The following is a 21,376-nucleotide window of genomic DNA, read 5'->3' on the forward strand; positions in this document are numbered from 1 at the left end:
TGGGCAGTTTCGAAGAGGCAGGCCTGATGTGACCGCGGATCGTGTGAAATTAAGTCTTGGGCCGTAAGGATTGAAGTCACGGGTTGTACGAAGTGATGTCAGTCGCTGTACGGATAGAAAGCGTGGGTCGTATGAAATGAAGTCACGGGCCCTGTCAAGTCCATGGGCCATAGCCTCCCCCAATTAATGGATTGCTGGCATGCATCACCGCTTAAGGAATAGCATGTAAACACATAAGAGGGCGACAATTGCTATCAATGTAAACATTAACGGTGCGTTAAGGGACTTAATGTAGCATGCGTGTACAACAGCCTGCAGCATCTGTAAGAGCTTATCGCGTATAATGCTTAATGCGCCATGAACGCACACGGCCGTTTATACTGCAGCGGTGGTGAGTGGCCAGCAGTGAGTGGCTGATGCTGATGTGCGTGGGATAACGGTGGGTGGATGAGTGATGCGCACACGCGATTCGGCCCCCGCATTGCCCCTCGTAGGAATTCCATCGCGACGGGTGAAATGTCAACATCGCAGTAACCAATTTCTGTAATAAAAAAAATGTCAGAGTGGTTCTCTGCTCCATTGAGCCTGAAGGCATTGGTGCTCAGCTCCTGCACTGCAGAATCAGTGTTTGAAATTCCACATTTCTTTGATGGGGACTAGCTTTTATCCACAGGACGAATTCTCTTGACTTCCTCAGAGTGTTACTTGTGTTTGTTCATCGTCCCGTAGGAAAGATGGGCCGAGTTAACGTCCCAACCAGGATGTGAACTCACAACAGTCCAACTGCGAGTCTGCTCCCTCTCCCGTCGAGCCACCTACCCTGTAAATGCGTGAGATTCATCGGACAAAACGTACGTGCAGACTGGAAACAAACAATGTAGAGGTGGCCGGACCTGGGGCTGTCCACACCATTGTGTGCAATGCCAGCCTTGATAGGTGCTCACGAATAGCATTTTCCCCTGCCAGTCTATAAGACTGAATCGGGGCTGGGGCAATCTTTGTCTGTATGTGCTCGTGTGTTGTTCATGTTTCCATTGCTATTGATCTGTGTTCTGTGGTCTGGAAAGTGTTCTTAGTGCCAAGCCTGGTCCCTTGCCAGCAGATAGGAGGCTTCAGCAGAATTGCCCAGTTTAATCCTGCACCATTTATAGACCTGTCTGCTGCAATAATTGAGATTGCATTCTTGCTGCCATAGAGAGAGCACGGTAGGACAGTGGTTAGCGAACTGCCCGATTAACCACCTGGTCACCTGAGTTCGATTCCCTGACGAGGCCAGTATGAGTGGCGTGCGATATCGTTTCTCCCTCTTTAACCTGCGCTGAGGACCGTGGTGAAGTAAAATCACAATCACTGTTGTGTGGCAAGGGCTTTGTCCAGCCGCTGCTTGAAATTAAACTGAGCTCTCATGTCAAGTGTGTTCATGGTTCAAGCCCAGTCATTCCTTAACCTTAAATTCGGTGGTGCATTTCATTTGTACAAAAATTTCATCTCTGAGAATAAGTATATTGGTTTGACAAGTTGTGTGATGAATATTGCAGTTTGTAGCAGGGCAGGTGGGGAAAGTGCTGCCACCTATTGTGTGCATCAAGATGTCACGTGACAGGTTCTTATAAGTAGTTCTGTGATATCTGCTTCTGCGGGCTATCCACTAAACAAGGAGGAGTGATTCACTGTTCTGGTATTTCTGAATATTGGCAAACAGACAAGAACATAAAAAGTTGATTTAATAAATTAATGTCACACGTAAGTTTGCATAGCCAACATGTTTTTCTATTGATTTTTGGGTTGGGCTACGTAATGATCTGTCCAAATCTTGTATCGTCAAGACCCACGTCCGAATGTAGACAAAATGTGTTGATTGGACGCGCCGGGTAGTGGAGGGTCTGATCAACACACATTTGGCCAGAGTTTGAACCCACAAATCAATAACGAACCAGTTATTATTGTTTCAGCTTCTCTGTGTATTATTATGCACAGAATGCCTCTGATTCCCACTCTTGTACTTGTCTGCTCCCCCATCACACGACACTAGGCTCTGCCCATGACCAGGCCTCGTCCTTTCCCCTCCTTTTATGTCCCGTGCCCCACTGAAGCCAGGGGAGGACTCTCTTTCCCCCCCCGCTCCCCGTTTTCACGGCGAGCTCGCTCGTTAAAACAAGACACGCACGGTTGGCAGAGATCCCGGCACCTAGGACAACAGGAGGACAACGCTCGTCGTCACGCGTGACTGAGCGGTCGTGGCCACGCAAAGAGAAAATGCGGGGGCCGCGTCTGTAGTGAAATGGGGGCCCTCTCAAACTGCTGCTTGACTGGCATGCCAGATACGCCACGTTGGTGTTGTTGTTCTTATGGACCATACGTAGCCAACTGCCAATCACCCATGTCTATCGTGTAATTTACGCAAATTGCAGGTCCAAACGCTGTAAAATTGGTAACGCCGCACACAGATTTTGCACGGAGGTGCAGGAAACCACAGACAGAGCGGGAAGGAAATGAGCCGGAATTCGCGCTAACATTTGCACAACCTCTGTGGTCCTATATTGGGATGGTTTGTGAGCGGCATTCATAATTAGCGTTTGTACACATGGGAGGAAATCGGAGTGCCTGGAGAAAACCTGCACACGCGATGGGGTTTTGCACTCAATCCCCAACAATTGCCTGACCTCTGGGGGCGGTCCTGCATTGGGATGTGTGGCCGCCAACTCCAAGTCAGCAGTGCAGGTCGTGTGTGCGTGCGCTTTCGTATGCGCGATGTCATTTACATCTCAAGTGCTGCATACGAGCTTTGCTCTGCTTTGAAACCTGCATAATGGAGTGAGCGGTGTTGTTTATGAGCCGTACCCCTGTGCCGTATCTTTTATATTTTTCCCTGAAACCAGCTCAAGTAGATCGTGCTTGCAAGCCAAATGAGCGGCTAAATTACGTAGGTGGCATTTTAATTTTTGAATGGACTCACCTGAGAGTGCGACATCGTGCGTACATGGTGCGTACATCGTGCGGGCAACAACAGCCGCCGTTCACCAGTGAGTGGCGGTTCGACGTCACCATGGCTAGTGTGCCAGGCTAGGTGCACTTGAAGTGTCGAAGGCTCGCTGGCAGGAGGCCATAGGACAGACCCGAGGTATTGTGGGTTTTAAAGTCGCTGACGTGTCTGGCAAATGCACCACCTGTGCTCCCCACTGCCACAAAGACAAGGATCACCCGTGTGGCCTTTACAGACTTTTGGGGCCAGTGCCGTTAGTGAGCACAAGGAGGTGGTTTTGCCAGAACCACTGATAATGTTTACATATCCACACCAGGTACTAATTTCAGGCTGAGTCGACCAAGGGGAGGCACAGAACCAGAATATTGGCTGTGAGTGGTAATCAAACTCAGGTCCACCGGCTTTATAGGGTGGTTATCTAATCACTACGCTACCGCTGCTCACAGCCCTGCACACGCACACACATTTCAAGTTTCAAGTTGCATTTATTAGGTATAGCCCTGTGAGCCATGCGGATCTTGAGTCGGGTGCAACCGCAACAAACAAAAATATGAACAGAGAACATCTAAAAGCGATGACGCAATGGCCAAAGTCAAAATCACGTGGTGTGGTTAAATGTATTGCTCATCTGTATTGCTCATCACTTCTTCATACAGCTTCTGAGTGAGAGTCTGTGATTGGTACAGAGATGATTAGCTCAGCCGTTCCCTGTGTGTGTAGGTTGGTTTTGTGGGTGGATGGGTTGGGTGAATTGGGGCTGGGATGTGGGCAGGGTTCTGGGCAGGGCAAAGGTCACCTATTTCCATGGCACTATCCCTGTCAGCCAATGGCAAGAGCTTACCAAACATCATTACCACCACCATTCAATTACCAACCTAACCTTCGATTTATTTGCGGACAAGAGTGATGACCGAATGTCTTCGTGCCTGTGATTTTGCTCGCTCCCACTTGGCCATTTTCCTCTCTTGTTGATGATAATTATGAGGGTGTGGAGTCCATTTAATTTGTTGAAGAGGTATCACCGGGTCCTGTATCCTCATTGTCGCCGAAATTGCTGTGTATTTTTTTCAAAGTTGGTGTCGTTTGTCACGGTATTTTTTTGGGTCACCCGATCTCTACCCTGCGTCAAAACCCAAAAATGGTGACGCTGGTTTGGCAGTGGGTTCGCAAACGTGGAAAAAACTCAACGTATTTGGTCAACAACCCGGTGGCTCTCAAGAGAAAACCCAAAAAATCGGCCAGGCAATGGAATGCGTCTGTCTCGCACGTCCACCGCGGAGATGGAGCGATGAGATTAGCTAGTTCGTTTGCAGGTGATGCATGGATTGGATCGTTGCATCTCAGTATCGTGAAAGGTGGCGGCAGTGGCGGTTGAGGTATTTACCGTGGCTGATGATGATGATTATGATATAAGAATGAAAACAAACCCTTTGTAGGGCAGTGTTATTGACGATGGTGTTGAGTTTTTGTCATTTCTACCATCCATGTATGCACCCTTGCTGGAATAAAACCCCAATTGTGAGCTCATACCGGGTCCATTGGTTCACCATGGTTGACGCACTGCCCGAGTGAACCTGGCGACCTGCGTCCGTTTCTGGCTACGGCTAACATCGGGTGACGCTTGTTTTCAGAACGGTTCCCGGGCCACCTACTTCACCAACACGCGCTGACCAGCATGTTGAAGTATGGCCATACAACCCCCATGATTAGAACAGAGTCGGCTTGCAGGCATTCTTCCAGCGGTGGATTGAAAGAGAGCTCTACGGTTAGTTTTTTCATTGTGAGCTTAAGGATTTTCCGCATGACTAGAGGCGATGTTTAGTAGTCCTAGAAAAACGCGAGTGAAATAGATAATAGTCTTAGGACTTGTTTTCACGAGTGTCCTGCTACATTGGGATGTGTTTTTGCGGTTCTTTGCGTGTTTGGCTTCATGTGGGAGGAGACGAGAAACCTCGCCACGCGTACGTGGCAGGGGGCAACACTCCAAAACTCAACAAAGTCATCTCTGAAATTCTATTGCTATGCTGCTGTCTCCTAGACAACGCACAGGGCAAGCCTGCAATGCGTGGTATTCCCAGGCAGTGTCCCGTCCAAGTACTAACCAGGCTCAAAACCAGCCTGGCTGCCAAGTGCCGGGACATAACCCACACGTACAGATGAGTTGGTAAATTTCAGAGTTTGTAGTTGCTAATATTGTTTCGCTCAGGGTTGGCACGCAGTGGTTGGAGTGCTCTGTTAGCTCACAGTTGTAAGTGCGCAGGTTCAAATCCTGCTCATCACTTTGTTTGTCGTGCAACAGTGGCAATGCTGTGAATAGACTTTGCCACTCCATAGGAATGTGGAATTGCCACCACTTGGCAATAGGGCTCTGTGAATGGGAGATATGAGGCATTGTTGGTCGGCGATGGGTGTCCGATGACAGGGTCGATTGGCTGGAATGTGACGGCATGGTCGGATGGTCAGCATGATGGGGAGGGTACGCGTTGAGGCGTGTGTGCGCTTCTTAAGCGTCTGCAGGTGCAGCTCCAGACGAGGCTGCATTGTGGAAGCTGCAAGCAATGTGTGTGTGAGCTAGGCCGAAATACGTTTAACACACTCGCACACACGAATACAGGCACGGAAGTTCTGTCAAGCGTATATAGACGGTACTGTATGTATGTATGTTGAACTTCTTTCGCACCGTACGTAGTCAACTATGCTAATCAGAGGTGCGGAAGCTGTTATCAAGCACCTATGAAGGCGCCATGCCGAGCCAGCTTTTTCTTCCCCAGTACAGACGTTTACATACTCATCCAGGTACACATTTATGGCTGAGTCGATGTAGGGGTTACCCAGTTCCCAATTTTGTTACCACTCGGCACGGATGTTAGCCTTGGCCGGGAAGAAGATCCCAAAATCGCCACGACGTTGGTAGTACAGTGCCCTAACTTACTGCCCCCACCTCGTTCAAGCAGTTCACACACACATTGGCATCCTCTCGAGCACAAGCGCAGACGTACATACACTACTCACCTGCACAAACCGTCACACTCTTAACGCAAACATACGCGACGCGGTGTTTTAGGTGGTTTTATTCGCTGCTTTAAAGCAGCCCGCACTGCAGTTTCTCCCATCCACCTCCTTAAGAAAAGAAACAAATTCGTGCCAGCTCGGATTCTACAAGAAAGAAAGCCGTCCTTTGTTGCAGCAGTTTAAAACAATCCTGGAAAAAAGACATAGTATGCCCCCAACGTATAAAGCAAGCTCGCACTTAATTATATATATTATGTCTTCAACTGCAGTTATTTATTTAAATGCCACCATCCGCTGATCCATTGCGAGGGCTGGGGGAGTCCTCTAGGGGCAATTGCGACGGGCAACGAAAGCCGCAAAAAGCTAGAAACGAAGAATTACGTTTCAATCGGAATTTTGTTTCCTCTTCTTCTTCGTAATCAAACAAATGGTTTGGTGGAGATGTTGCTGCGTTGGTAGTGGTGCACAGGCAGAAAGGGAAATTGCCTGAAACGTCGTCTATTACATTTTTTTGTAGGGCAATGTTATGGATGACTGTTATTGTTTTTTTTTCTTACCAGGGCCTCTTTAAAATTTGTGTCTACTCCCACATCTTGACGCCCAAAGGCAGAAAAACCCTGTACTGCTGAAGGTGCCGATGACATCACCAAGCACCGCCCCCATCACCTCCCGTCCAGCGGCACAAATGAGACCCCCCCCCTTCCCAACTGTTATCAGTTTATTTGATTAGTTGAACCGATAATCGGTAGATTAATCGATTACTTAAAAAATCGTATTATCCCAGCACTTAAAAAAACCTCTCAATCTAAGGGCTGACGACGTCTATTTAAAGAGAGGCATTGGCCGAGACACATGCTCTGAGACGGACGCCAGGGAGCCTCCCTCTCTCCCTCCCTTCCCCTCTGCGGTGCCGTGCGGCTGTCGGTGATGGCCGTCCGCTATTTAAGGCGGCGGCGAGGAAGGAATCTGCGCCAGGCGAACGTCGTCGCAGCTGTGTGCATGCATCAGCCGGGGCCCTCTGTGACACATTTCCCAAGCGTCCGTCATCTGGGTTTGCTCCGAGAGATGTTGGCGTGCGGCAAAAGGAGCACAGTATTCTTCTTTCGTATGGCTGATGTTGATGCAGAGCAACAATTACAATTTCAGGTGGTCAAGCCAGACAATCGTGTCAGGAGCAGCAGAGTGTATCGCTGTGATGTCTCCTTCGTATTTTTTGTATCGGGCACTGCATCGCTACATGTTCGATGGTCTGTTCTGGATTTCCACAGTCTCAAACTACTGGAGAGTTTTTAATTTTCCATTTCAATTTGCTGTCACAAATCTCTTCCCCCACCTATCCGCCGCAACGCCTGCAACCCTCCGGGAAGTCCTGCGAATCGAGGAGCAGTGGCTCCTCCGATCTGCGTTGATTTCGGATGTTTGGCCTGGTTCAGTTTGTGATGCAAGTAGATCGATCGTTGTTGAATTATTGAAAGTAACAAACATCTTTCGATTCGTCAACACATAGTTGTACTCGTGTCTCAACTGCGTTTGGGTGTAACCGTGTTTGACTTTGTCACCAGTTGTTGCTTGAGTCACCCTCCTTCAGCTCGGGCTCATTGAACCACAAAGCCGAAACCGCTAATTGGCAGTGGAAATGTAATACGGTGGTAAATGTTGTTATCAGTGAGTGCAGAATGTTGGCTACGTACGGTGCCAAAGAAGTTCAATGTGCATACCGATTACTACCAACCACTTATTGCAGACCAAGTGGCTTTTGTAGCAGCAACGAACGCGCAGAACGCACAACAGCAGCAGTAGTCTACCAGTAGTCCTGTTGTAGTCCAGTTCATGAAGACTTATCTGGCATCAGATTTTCCTCCTATACTTTAGGCTGCTTCAGGTCTAGTGGAGCTTGATGTTGAATTCTCACACGCAGTCACACCCAAATAGAGTTGAGGTGTCTATTTGAATCAAGGCTGCGGAAACCTCAAATCTTATTATCATTGGTGGGGTTGAGGGCACATTTGTGTTGAGCTTTCCATGGTTTGGGGCTGGGGGTTTTGATCTTCTCTGCCACAGTGACCCAATCCAGATTGAGAGACAGGCATTTTAAATTAAGCTAAACTATAACTAATTATTTTTTTTTATATTACTAATTAAGACCCTCTGACCTATGTATCTCTTTTTCAGTCGCGACTTGGCCACGAATGATAGCTCGGCGAAGTGGCTTATCATCTGGACATTTATAGCAGCCAAATACTCTAAACGCATATTTCTAAATGTGGAGGGAAAACCCGGACGACCCGAAGAAAAATTCACACCATCACGGGGAGAACATTCAAACTCCAAATATACAGTGGGGGTCATGGTCAGGATCGAACCCACGATATCCTGTGTATACCAGGCGACCTTCTTAACATCTCGCCACCGTGGTCCCCCGAAGTTACAGGTTGACATCAGTGGTGGTGGCACGATTGCAATGTGGCCATTTGTCAACAGGTATGCCAGGCGATGAATTGCAACCAACCCCAGGTCTCTGCCCAGGGGCTTGTGCATGGCTCACGTTCACTCTGATCACGTAGCCCACTGTTCGCTTTGCAAACACCGCACTCTGGAGCCATAGCTACGGGAGGATCATTGATGTGGAATACCCCTGGCGTTGCTCAACACTCTTTTTAAGTGACACCGTTCATTGGGATACGGCCTAGTGTGATGAGCGTGACTTTTTACGGACATAAATCGCGTTTTATTTTGGTGATGAATCCGATACCTTCCTTCGACTATTTTAATCTTTCAAAAGCAACAGTGTCCACAGACGACGAATGAATATTTAGTCATTGGGACGTAATCCGGTGCACATTCAATGGAGGGAATGCTCCAGAGAGTACGTGTACTGCGGAGATGGAGCTCTGAAATAAAGTGATGCGCTCCATGGATTTGTTGGATCGCAAGCCTGTGAGAGATTGTGACCACTTCATCCATCAGTGGATTAATCATGGATGATGATGATGGTGATTGTGGCACAATATTTTGGATAGACTTCTCAGACACTTTAAAGGTGCGTGTAATAATTTGTGTAATCATGGAGTGGCTTTTTACCTCGGGAATCACGTGTCAACCGATTAGCACTGTAATTCAGAGAGAAACACATTGACCGCCTTGCTTGATAAGGGAGAAAGGTAAAACTACTACGGTGTGGGACGTGCCTGGATGATAGACTTTAGTCACCAACGCCGAGAGTACTGACTGACGGTGCACACAGTTCCGTGTACGTGTCAAACCTGTTGGCTTACCCCATATATAATGCGCACGCTACAAAACCACAGATAATGTCCTTGAAAGTGACACCCACACTCCCGTGTGGATCGTTTTGAATTGCTCTAAAATATGTCACTGCGAGGATCGCCTAATTTGTTCAACTACCCAGTTGCCGTTTGGACGACTGACACCGCAGTCGGAGAGACCCTCTGTGAGTGAGCGAGCGAGCGTGTGAGCGGTGGCGTAAGCGGTTAATGCATCCCTCCAGCACGCCGTAGCACGCCCTCCCTCCCGCCCGCCACCGTCAGGAATGTTTACCAGCCGCGAACGCTTCATTTATCAGCCGCCCTCCTCCTGCCGCTCGGCTTGTCGCTAGCGCTGGCGGTTCCGACAGAGAACTAGGAAACAGAGGCTGAGCGAGCCGGGAGTTTGTGTCGCAGCGATTTGCAGGAGTTCGCCGTAGCGCCGTTTTGAAATCTGCTGGAACGACACGCGACTGATCGGCGGTCGGTGGTGCGCCGTGCGGCCCGTAAGAGAGCGAGAGTTAAAAATAAAATCTCTCTGCCGCAATGTCGCCCGCTGACCTTAATGCCTGGGCGGCTCAGAGCTAAGGGCAAGGGCGATTAATTGGCTGACTGCGTGCTTAACCCACCCTCGCGCCAGCCGGCGAGCTGGGCCTGCGAGCTAGCACAGCAACAAGCCAGCCAGCCGACCCATCAGTCTTGTCAAATCAACGAGCCAGACAGCTAGCCAGCCCATCAGTGAGCCAGCCAGCCAACAGGTTCGACAGCCAGCTAGCTGATCAGTCGGTCTACCAAGCCCGCAAGTCGGTCCACCAGTCGGTGGCCAACCAGATAGCTTGATAACCAGCCAGCTCGTTTGTACACGCACGCATGCTGTCGGAGCGGGGGTGAGTGACGTGGGTGTGCAGCAGTTGTCGGAACACAACATTGGAAGTCTCAGCGAATGACAAGTGGATTGGGCGAGCGAGAAGCCCATTAAGCGAGCGAGCCGCGCGGAGCCACGCACTCTTGAGTTTTGCGAGCGACGATGGAAGTTGGGATGGAGGTGAGCGCCGGACGGGAGCCAGACCTGGTGCTGAACCCGGCGTGGGGAGGTGGGGTGGCGGCCGGAGTTCCAGACCTCATCTCGGCCGGTGTGCACGGCGCCGGTGTGAAGCCGTCTCGCGGGAAGCACTGTAAGGGGGCTGTGTGCCCAGCCGTCCGACCGTCCGTCTGTGTGTCCATCTGTTCGTTTGTCCGCTGGTCGTTTCTTCTGTACCTACGTATCTCTGTATGTCGATCTCTTTGCCTGTGTTTGTATCTATCAGTCTAGCTTTTTGTATACCTTTTGTGCTATGTGTCTGTATCTGTATGGCTGTCTGGATCTGTGCAAGAGGCTTTTGCGGGTAAAGAAGTGTAATATAAAAACATATTTTAATCTATCTTTGTATCTATCTGTCTATGTATATTTCTACTCAGATAGACAGATGAATATTTTATGTATATTTCTACTGTATCTTTATCGTTGTGCATCTTTCTATATTCATCTGTCTATGTATCTATTTATCTGTCTCTGTTCACGTGCATCCCTTTGTCTCTCTCTCTCTCGATGTATCCACGTATTTTTCTCTCTGCTTATGTGTCTTTCAGTAGAACATCTATCATCGTGGCAAAGGTTGAGGTAGGAGAGGAGGCAGCAGGAGGAGGGAGAGGGAGTGGACTGTTTGTGTGCGCTTGCTACTGTACGGAGGCAGCATGTCTTATGCGGTACACGCGTCGCACAATTGCATTGTGAACGTTGTGTTTACTAAAGCGTGGCACGAGATGCGGCAGGAGAAATGGAGGTTTTCTGGGGCGAAAGTTTTATCCCGTTCAGACTGTAGTTTGGCGTTGAGTTTTCATCCAGCTGCTCGGGGAAAAATCTGTGGCGGCAGGAACACCGGCGCGACTGCACCGCTGCCCCGCCGGGGTGTAATATTTTCCAGCGTTTCCAGTTCGCGTGCAACTTTAATGGTGCGCGTGGAAACACAGAGGGCTTGTGTCACATTGAAGCAGAGGTCGCAAACGGATTTTGATTCCTTACCCGTACCCGGCCGCACCAGGGTCGCAAATGGGTACCCGTATTCAGCCGGGTACGGGTACCCGTTCCCTACCCGTACCCTACCCGAAATGAGTGACAAACGGTTACTCACCAGTGACTCACGGCCTACCCGTACCTGTACCCGAACGCACCAGGGTCGCAAACGGCTACCCGTACCCGGCCGGGTATCGGGTAGAGTACGGGTATCGGGTACCCGGTTGCAACCTCTGCATTGAAGGTGCGGATGGTGGCCGCTCGTGGGGGAAACGGCCGTTCGCTGAGAAGCTGCTAGACAGAGCGGATGTCATATCTGTCTATCTATATATATATCAATAATAATAAGGCGGTGTTTTTGATAGAGCTCCCTCCTATACGCGGTGGCGTCTCGGAGCGCTTCACACGCGATAAGCGACTTGCATCACATCTCAACTTATTCGTTCGAAGGGGGACCCCCAGTGGCAACTGCCCCTATGCGGCACAATGTGATTCAGCAACTGCCAGACGGGGCCGATGATGGCTACCATGTGTAATCCCAAAATTAGTGATTTGCAGCTATTTTCTAATTTAGCGATTTTGGACTGTGACGCCCAGCACATAATGGCCTACCCATTTTGAAGGACGTCGGTGGGATCTTTACGATCCACTGTGAAGCAGACCGCGTGCATTTCAGTGGATTATATACCGGCATTAACTAACACATTTATATGTTCCATCAAGGTCCTTAAGATCTTCTCATCTCCAACTGCTCAGCACTCCCAGGTCTAGCTTGCACTCTTTTGGTGATCGGGCTTTTGTTAGCGTGGCACCCAAACTATGGAACGCCTTGCCACATGAAATCAAGTAATAGGAGTCGGTAGATATATTCAAGTCTGCTTTGCAAACCCAACTCTTTAAACTGGTCTTCCCTCTTTAGTTTGTTCGGTTGCCCTGGTTCGGTTTTTATTTCCTGCAGTCCATGCATTGTGCATTGGGATCCTATGAGGGATTGAGCGTTATACATTTAAATTATTGTTAACCAGGGCTTCCAGCTGGATTCCAACAATTCCTCACGGTCCCGTGATACAATTATCTGTCTGTCCGTCCTGCACGCCGGCTAATTTCACACCTCCCTTCAGCACGGCGGCAGATGTCTTCTCAGGTGTGTCCTCGTCCCTTAGCTGCAACTCTCTCGTTCATTATTGACTCACAGCCGTCGCTTACTTTTTCTCAGCAGTCAATCGTACGTCTCTAACTCGCCACCACTTGTTCTCCAGTTCATGGACCCCTCTTCCTCTCCCCCAGTGTCATTCCAAGCAAGCACCTTTCCACGTTTCATCCGCGTGCACCTCCTGCTACGTTTGTTTCCCTTCATTTGCCAGTGTCTGTTCTTATTCCGGTAACTGGGGCGCCTCCCGGTGACTTCATCCTTAGTGAGTTCTCATTTGCCACCACGTGAGCAACATTTGCAGAGAGATTAGCAACGGTGCTAAGCTGTAGGACTGTAAATATTATTTGCGTCGTCAAGCCCAAAGGCGGCTGCATGCGTTCAGCACTCAGTGCGGTCACCGCTAAAAAAAAAAACTGCGATTTACTGCAGAAACTTTATTTGGATAAATGTAAGCTCTCGGAATGACAGAAAATCTCAGTTTGTCTGTCGTACGATGAACATTACTCTCGGTGGCAAGGCAGAGTTGGGAAAGTGCCTCCCCTTACTGTGTGGGTGAGGGATTGCTTCCGAAAGGGATCTCAGTGGTCGCTCTGATATCCGCTTCCGTGCACCATTCTCTGGCACAAAGGGTCGCGCTGCTCTGTAGAAGATCTGGATGAATTATTCGTCTCGTGACGCGACGCCGATAGCACAGTCGGCATAAATACAAACATTTTAGGGAAATTAAAATGTCTGGTTCCTTGGCAGTTGAGCACAGCAGTGTAACGTTTATATTGCTGAGTTCTGACATTAACTTTTCTGCTGAAATCTCAATGCAGACTATAGTTTTCTGTGCGCCGGATTCATATGCCTTCATTACCCAGGAAATCTTCACCGAGCCTCCAGAATTTTTCTCAGGAGGGTCCTGCCACATTGAGTTGTTTGGCCAATTTTGCGAGGGAGTTTGGCTTCATGTGGATTTTCGCTCGCCGGTTCGTGTGCCCGTACACGTCTCCAAATACCTGTACTCTATCTCTACGGTCAGAATTCTATTCTGCGGTGGTGAACGTGTCTAAGAGAGGCTAAAGCAGTGACGGGCAAACCCAGGCGAGTCATTGGGCCACGTGAGCAAGCCTCCTTCACCTCAGTGGGCCGCAAGCTTGACACCGTGCTTGTGCACGCATCATGGCCCCAAGAATCACGCGAGAGACACACTGAGACCAGGCCACCACGGGGAGGGGGGCTCCACGAGACACATGCGGGGCCACAGGTTGCCCACCACTGGGGATGAAGGGTCTGAGGATTAAACCGTGCAGAGCAAAAACTCACCACCCTATTGTGCGCCATCTGGCCTTTAATAGGTGCTCGTTAACAGCACCTCCTGCAACGGTCTCCGCAAGACCCGGCATCAGCCTCCATCCACGATAGAACTTAAAGTCAGCCCGACCTCTCGCTTTAACTCCTCACCCACCTTGTCCACTCCTATTGGCTTCTGTGGAAGCTTGGTGGGTGGTCAGTGCACGTGAAGGCAATGCGGTGCAATTAAAGAGCGCCTATCTGTGCCAAATCGGTGAGCATTATGTCATCCGTGGTTGTAATAATGGAGAGAGTTTGGTATTCACGTTGCTTGTGTAGAGGTTTTCGCGCCACACTTATGCGTCACAGGCGCCGAAGTAAACAGAGAATTATGTAAATGATGGAGCTCGAGTTTAATTTGACCGCGTTTCTGCGGACACGCCTCTGCACGCAGCCGTGATCGCGGCCCCGCTCCCCCCGTGCGGCAGAGCTAGCAAACACAAACTTGTTTGGTGGTGGCGGCGGCGGCGGCGCGCGTTCCATGGGAGCGCTGTAATGAGTTGGGCCCGCGCCAGGCGTTGTGATGATGTGCGTGGTTCAGCAATGACGCCATCGCCTGCAGGCGCTGCCTCCGTGGCCTGGCCTGCTGCTGCTGCTGCAGCTACTCGCTGTAGCTTCTCCTGCCCGTCTACCCACCTGTCTAACAATCCGCCTCACTACCCGGGCTAACGACCTGCCTACAAACCCACCTGCGTGCCCACCAGCTTGTCTATCAACTCACCTGCCCTTCTACCCTGCCCATCCACCTGACTAACCCACCCATCTACGTATTCGTCTACCCACCTGACTCTGTCGATTCACCCACCCGTCTACCCACCCACCTTGCCACCTACCCACCTACCCACGCATCTACCCACCCACCCATCTTCCCATTATGGGCTCAATGGGTTCTTAACGCCGCACATCATGCGTGTGCTGCATGAGAGAAGGAACTGGTACGTGAATCAACTTGTGGCCCCGAGTCGTGACGATCGGTCAGACATAGGAGCGGGACAGTCGCCGCACGTCCACTTACGAGGGACGACACGACGCCTGTGTCCTGTAGCGTGTGAGCGAGCGATGTGACGTGAAGATTGGTCAGGTCTATCGTCTCGCTTGCCAGGCCCCTTGGAAAATGACCCTTATCGTTGAGTTGATATGACGCTCGGTTACCCAGGAAGGCCTTGCTGAGTCTCAAGGAACTCTTTTTCAGGTGGGTCTTGCCAAGTCTTTCAAAGTAGTGGTTGATGCTGCTGTGTGTAATCCCAATTGAGTAATTTGCAGGTAATTTTCCAGCGTTGCTGATGGTTTAGCCAATGTCTGTTACATTGTATAGGGTTTTTGTCTAACGACGGGAGGAAACCGGAAACCAGAGGAAACCCATGCAAAACATGGGGAGAACATGCAAACTCCGCACAGAAGGGCACCCGAGTCAGGAATCGAACCTTTCTTTAAGGCACGAGTGTTACCATTGCACCACTCTGCCAGCATATTTCATGATGCAACTATAGGGCAGGCTCCCATAATGCAGTACTCGTCATGACGTATTTCATCTGCGGTAATTAAAAATATAAATTTGACGAACATTACTCTCCGTGGCACGACAGGTGTGAAAAGTGCTGCCCACAGGTGTGTGAATCGGAGGTCATTTGAAGAGATCTCAGAAGCAGCTCTGTGGTATCCACTTACGCGGGCTGTTCTCATGCACGAAGGAGGGGGACGCACCGCTTTGGGAGATTTCTGAATGATAGCGCAATCAGGAAAAAGTTGGAGGGAAAATAAAAAGAATTGCAATCTAGTGGTGCTGCTATCATCTTCATCGTTAGTCATGGTCGGTCCACTGCTGGATCACGCCCTCCCCAAGACGCCGCTGCCTCTCACGATCTCCTCCTAAAACGTGACTTAAAATCCTTTTTTCACGGTAAAGAATCTGACAGCTCGTGCTGGACGCCCTGTGAACCACGCACCGCTCCTAGGTGACTCATCCAGCAAAATAAGAGCCTCTTTGTCTTTTTGGTCGCGTCTCCCTTCAAGGTTTAATATTCAGGTGGCGTGGTGGTGTTAGCTGCTTGCTGCGGTGTCGTATATCCGAATGAGTCCCTCCCTTTGTGAGCGTGGCACCGGGCTCCGTTGGCTCACTTAGCTCCGCGAAAATATGTCTACACAACAGCCGCAACTTTGGCAACACGTCTTCGCACGCACTCTCTCACTTGCCTGCCCGTAAAGACCGGCGTTCTAAAATATGTTAAAAGGGAAAAGTGCAGGCCCGCAATTGCTCGCTCGCATCACCGTTGGCGAAACGGCCTCCACTTAGAGGGAGCTGGCACCAGCTCTGAGGACTTAAATATTTCAGTTTGATTGGCATGCAATTAACACTTTGCATGGCATATACAAGGTGTGCCCCATATGCTTGGTTCTTTCGGTAAAGTGACGTAGTAGGGAAACAATAAAATAATAAAAATAGAAAAAATATTTTTATAAATTTTTTTTAATTATTTTATTGTTTCCCTTCTACGTGACTTTACCGAGCAATTTCTGTGGTGTACATTTCGGTACGTGGCTTTACCGAAAGAACCAAGAATATGAATCCCTGCAGTCATGAACGCTTTAAATAAAAATTTAAGGTGTATCCCCTTTGCGTGGATAGACTATTATCGTTATAATGACGCTTGCATGGATAGAGAGGCCTATTGACGTGCGTGATTTCATTCCGGGGCCATTCTCTTGACACGGGGTGATGCACTGGCAGCTTCAGAGTGTTCTGAATGGGAATGTCTTCGTGTCGTGACACGACGCCGATAGCATTGGAATGTGATTGGTGGAAAAACATCTAATAAAATGTAATATAGTCACGAAACCTGGGGTGTGAATCCAGTGACCTGATTTCAATTCCCCAGCACGGATCAGTGGTGACGAGTGACATCCAAACCGACCCTGGGCCTCACCTCTCTTAAACAACCTGCATTGACCAGGGTGGTGAAGTATGGTTACTCAACCTCCATGACTGGCACAGGGCAGGAGGCCTTCACCTGCAATTGGATTGTGAAAAGGGCTGAAATCATCATCTGGCGTGGTCAATCCACTGCTGGATGAAGGCCTCCCAAAGGCTATTGCCCATGACGTTATAATCCACCTTGGCACCTGCACAAGAGCTGGTCAGAAATTAGATTACCGATCGCTCCATCTCTCCCGGGTGGACGTCCTCTTCGGACGCGTCCCATTCGTCGTTCGCCGCTCCGTTATTTAGGATCGTAAAATAAAATGCAGACGTTGTAAAAAGCCGAAGAATTGCCAAATTGGCGGTTCGACGGTTTTCGTTTTAACCGCCGGTGCGCGGGCGCGACACGTCAGAGGCGGTGAGCGTGGCACAGTGCGAGCGCGGTTGAGTCAGAGAGGGCAGAGATAAGTGTTGGCGAAACTGGGCTGATTAGGATAATTGTAAAGAGGCTGAACTGGTCCAGATGTGTCACCGTGTCGTTTCCCGTGTGCGGTAAGCGAGCGTTGGTTTTCTCTTTTTTTTTGTCCATAGCAGTGCTGCTGCTGCTGCTGCTTCACGCCATAAAATTAGTCACCTCGGATGACATGACTGACCGTGAGCTGATAACGAGGACGGCTGTGCGGCTCTGCAAATGGCGCTTGTTATCTCTCTACGTAGCGAGTGGATGATCTCAGCCCCGGTCACCGATGACTGGCACACAAACAAAGTCGTGAAATTATTAAATTGCAGGATTTTATGATGGGGCTCAGTTTATACGTAGGCCAACCTGCTTTGGTTTTCATGGAGTGATACTTGGTATATCTGACCTGAAGCGAGGATGGGCCAGTGCTTCACCCACAGCAGCTACCTTATAAGTTTTAATAAAAAATGGAAATCAACAAGGAAGTTGTTTTTAATCATTGCATGTGACCTGCTATGAGAGACACGTTTACCACAAATGTGAACACTGACAAATACAATTTTAAAAATGCGATAAAATTGCGTTCAGATGCGTGGAGAGGAGTATGCTTTGAATTTCATACGGAGATGGGAAGAGGAACACACAGATTAGAGAATTGATGCTCATTAGAGACTTCATCACACTCACTTAAGAGAAGTTTTTCGTGGGCATGTACTGCGGAGACAGAGAAATGAAATCAACAATTTACAAATGAAACAACAATTTTTATTTTACCAGGTAAGGCCCACTGAGCTACATAGCTCTTTTTCAGACGCCAGCTAGCCACAAATGATAGCTGAACGAGGTGGCTTTTCGTGTGGAATGCGAGCTTGATGGAGTGTCGCATTGCGAGCCCACGAGACTGGCGACGGCTTGGACGAGAGTCCTTCATCCTGCAGTGTATGGATCACGGCCGCTGCTGCTGCTGCTACTGACGACGACGATGACGACGACGAATTCACAGCCCTTTGTCAATCCACCGCTGGGATGAAGGCCCCCCCCTCCCACGCCGCGCGCACCGTGTGTCGCTTCACGAGGGTTTGTTGACCTTCTTAAAATGTACACCACAGACATTGCTGCCCCACTGTAAGTTTCGTTTCTCACTTGTGCTGCTGGGGCGGAGAAGGCATCAGAACCGATGACAGTTGCGTTCATTAATTCTGCTCACTTGCCCCGGGGCTCAAACACTCCGGGCTCGGCGCTGCTGACTCAGTTCCCTGGCAAGGGCGCTCGCGTTTTCCTCTTCCTCTCATCACCTAGACTCGTCCCGATTACGAGACCCACTCGGGGTGTTTACGGAGCGGGGGATGCTTCTGCTGCTACCGCAGCAATATATAACGGTCAGCGTGCCAGACACGCCGTCCGGAGGTCACCGGGTTCAATCCCACCTCCCGGCTCGATAGTTGAAACAGTGGTGCAAGTTTATTAAATCCCCTCCTCCCTCTCCGCTTCCTCTGTGCAATGAGCAGTATTTTCGATTGGCAGGTCACGTTATTGGATTGGCAGGTGCGGTGGAGTATAAAGTGTGGCTACTCCCACCTCTGCCCAAGACGTCTGGCCAGGATGGAAGAGTGGTCTCAAGATGCTCTATAGAAAGGCTTCCCGAGAGCTCCCTCTATTGTAAGCCTTTCCGCCAGCAGTGGCGTGAGCGAGTAGTTGCAGGGGCTGCACCTTTACTATTCGGAGCTGACCCCTGAGCGTGGGTCTCGCACTTTGCCGGCCAGAGGGGCCCATGCGGTAGGGGCGGGGGGGACACGTTCTAGTCCTTGCGCCAGGGCCCACGCCAATCACGCTTGGGCCACTGAATGTTTGGTTATGGTGCAAGTGTTCTTCGCCATGTAATGTGATTGTTACAAAAGATCAAACTTAACGATTTCACTTTGACCTATGTATCGAGGGTGCTTAAAAATGTTTTAACACTTATATGGGACTATCGTTTTTAGTGGAAAAAGAACGGATAATACACTGTAACATGATCAAAAAAATGTATGTTAATAGTTTCAAAAAGTGAGAGAGTCTCCACTTGTTCGCCATCGTTGTCAACGCGTGCCTGGAATCTTCTCCAGGTGGTCTCCAGTGCCCGGAGGCAGCATATTTCTTGTGGTATTGTTGCAAATTCTCAGAAGTTTTAAAAACATTTTAAGCACCCTGTATTTTTACAACCATTATGGTGTAAGTCCTGAAGGCGGATAGCTCCTGTGTGTGTGTTGACACGCGCCTACGGATCCAGCGCTTTTGAGGCAAGGGTTGGCGGATCACGTAGAGATTTGTGAAACTGCCAAGCGTGCTCGACTGTGAGCTGGCTGGAGGTAGCAGCTGTGAGCTGGCTGCTGGAGGACCTTTGAGGAGCGCCATGTGCACACTGGGTTTACCTCCGAACATCCCCAGCCCAGGGAGGGAACGCAAGCGTGTGAGGAAGTGAAACCGTAAAGATGGATCGATTTAAATCGACTCGCGTGCAGGTGCTAGATCGTCTCATCGTGAGACCGGCTCGGGGAGGCCTACTGCCAGTGGTGGGATAGTTCATGGTTGATGATGATGACAACTACGATTAACTCCATTAATGCGTCAGTGACAATGTGCCCTGTGCGAATCGGCGTCGACAGCTCAACATGATATCGATTGCCGAGATTGGCGGTTGTCTCGCCCGCCCGTCGGCAGCCACTGCCAGCAGCAATGTCAAGTCAATGGGCTCATGGGGAAGTTAAAACTGAAACGCTGTTCGTCAGTCGGCCAAGCTCTTTCAACAGAATTGACCACGAGGCCCACACCCTTCGCAGGCAATCACATCAGCGGCAAGTGTGCCGGGGCGAGTGGGGCGGCGGAGAAGTTGCGACCGGTTCGACTCGCCGGCTACCAAGTGGCGCCCAGGCCAATGGGCAGAATGGAGGTGGTGGGGCGGGGTGGGCGGCCCCACTTGCGAATGCGGTAGGAATGAACGGAATGAGCGTCGACATAAATAGACTTTTTTTTCACGCGTCTAGAAATCCGCACGAACGCGCACGCACGGGCAAACGTGGCGCAAGAGACGCGGCGGAGACGCGATGGCATCTTCAGATTGACGGCGAGAACAGTGGTGCCGAATCCAGTGTTTATCACAGCAAGCATGGTCCGCGTTTTGAAAACCTAATTGTGGTGATACTTTCTGAAAATGACGAGAGACTCGTCAGATGCGCTATGATGGCTATATTGTGCCGACGATTCCTAGCGTGGACGGAACCATTGTACAGTCATTTTCGCATTCTATTGCCGCCTAAAATAATATGCACTCAAATTACAAATTATCATGTCTGTGGTCGACAACAAGGCTGTTGTGCATTTTGCATGCAGTACGGCGATGTCATGTGACACGCACAGCATGCTGGGTGAGCAAGTTAGGACTGTGACACATCATCATCACCAGCCATGATTTATCCACCCCCCTCGCCGTCGCCATCCCTCAGTGTCCCACGATGGGACAATCAGTTGAGCACGCGCACATGAGCTGATTTTAGCGCTGCACATCCACTGCAGTTGACGTCCTCTGTGATGTGTTCCGTACTCTGACTGTGCCACTCTGTTGTTAGTCTCGACCGCCAGCCCATCATCACCTCTAGCGACGTGTCCTGCTCAAGCCCACTGAATTTTGTGAGCGGTTAATATGATACCGCTACACTCGATCGTATTCTCTGTTTCGTGTGTTCCTCCTGCCGTCTGCCTGTGGAATTGCTATCATGCACCTCTGCATGATGCTTTGTGCACTTATTAGGTTGTGATCTGTTTTCTTTGCCAGTGTTCATGTTTTGTGGGATGTCTGAGCGTACCGCACCACCTGGCTCTGCCTGATGGTGGCACCACAATGGATATTACGTTACAGATCGCTGCCCCTATTTGGTGTCCTAACCTTGAACAACCGTGGTATGCTGGCTGACTCCTGCGATCCAGTGCTTTGGAGGCAAGGGATTGTGGGCTACTCGCAGATTTGCAAAACTCCCAAACCCCCTGGGCTGCAAGATGGCCAAGATGTCACAGCACAGCAAGTGGGATGCGTGAGCCTGTAGTGCGGCCGTGTTTTATCTGTTATCCACTCGGGGTGACTTTTCTCCACGTGCGCCATTTTTCTGCTCCACAAATTAAACTGCTCTGCTCTCCATGTGGAGCCCTTGAGTGATTCGCCATTGT

At 49.9% G+C, this 21,376-nt stretch overlaps 1 protein-coding gene across 14 annotated transcripts in view; it reads left to right on the forward strand.

Moving 5' to 3' along the window:
• The window catches only part of LOC144734211 (uncharacterized), a 67,344-nt gene that overhangs the window by 11,361 nt on the left and 34,607 nt on the right, over positions 1–21,376 (forward strand). For 7 of the 14 annotated variants that reach the window (XM_078616318.1, XM_078616319.1, XM_078616321.1 and 4 more), the window contains exon 1: positions 10,167–10,433. The exons of 3 other annotated variants lie outside the window; for them this stretch is intronic. In XM_078616318.1, the coding sequence (XP_078472444.1) occupies positions 10,286–10,433 (148 nt within the window). In that variant the 5' untranslated portion in view covers positions 10,167–10,285. Of the gene's footprint in view, positions 1–10,165; positions 10,434–21,376 lie in introns of those variants that run through there. 4 more of the 14 variants (XM_078616314.1, XM_078616315.1, XM_078616316.1 and 1 more) reach the window with 1 other exon arrangement.

This window comes from Lampetra planeri, chromosome 50 (assembly GCF_965212315.1).
Source record: "Lampetra planeri chromosome 50, kcLamPlan1.2.h2, whole genome shotgun sequence".
Lineage (NCBI taxonomy): Eukaryota > Metazoa > Chordata > Hyperoartia > Petromyzontiformes > Petromyzontidae > Lampetra > Lampetra planeri.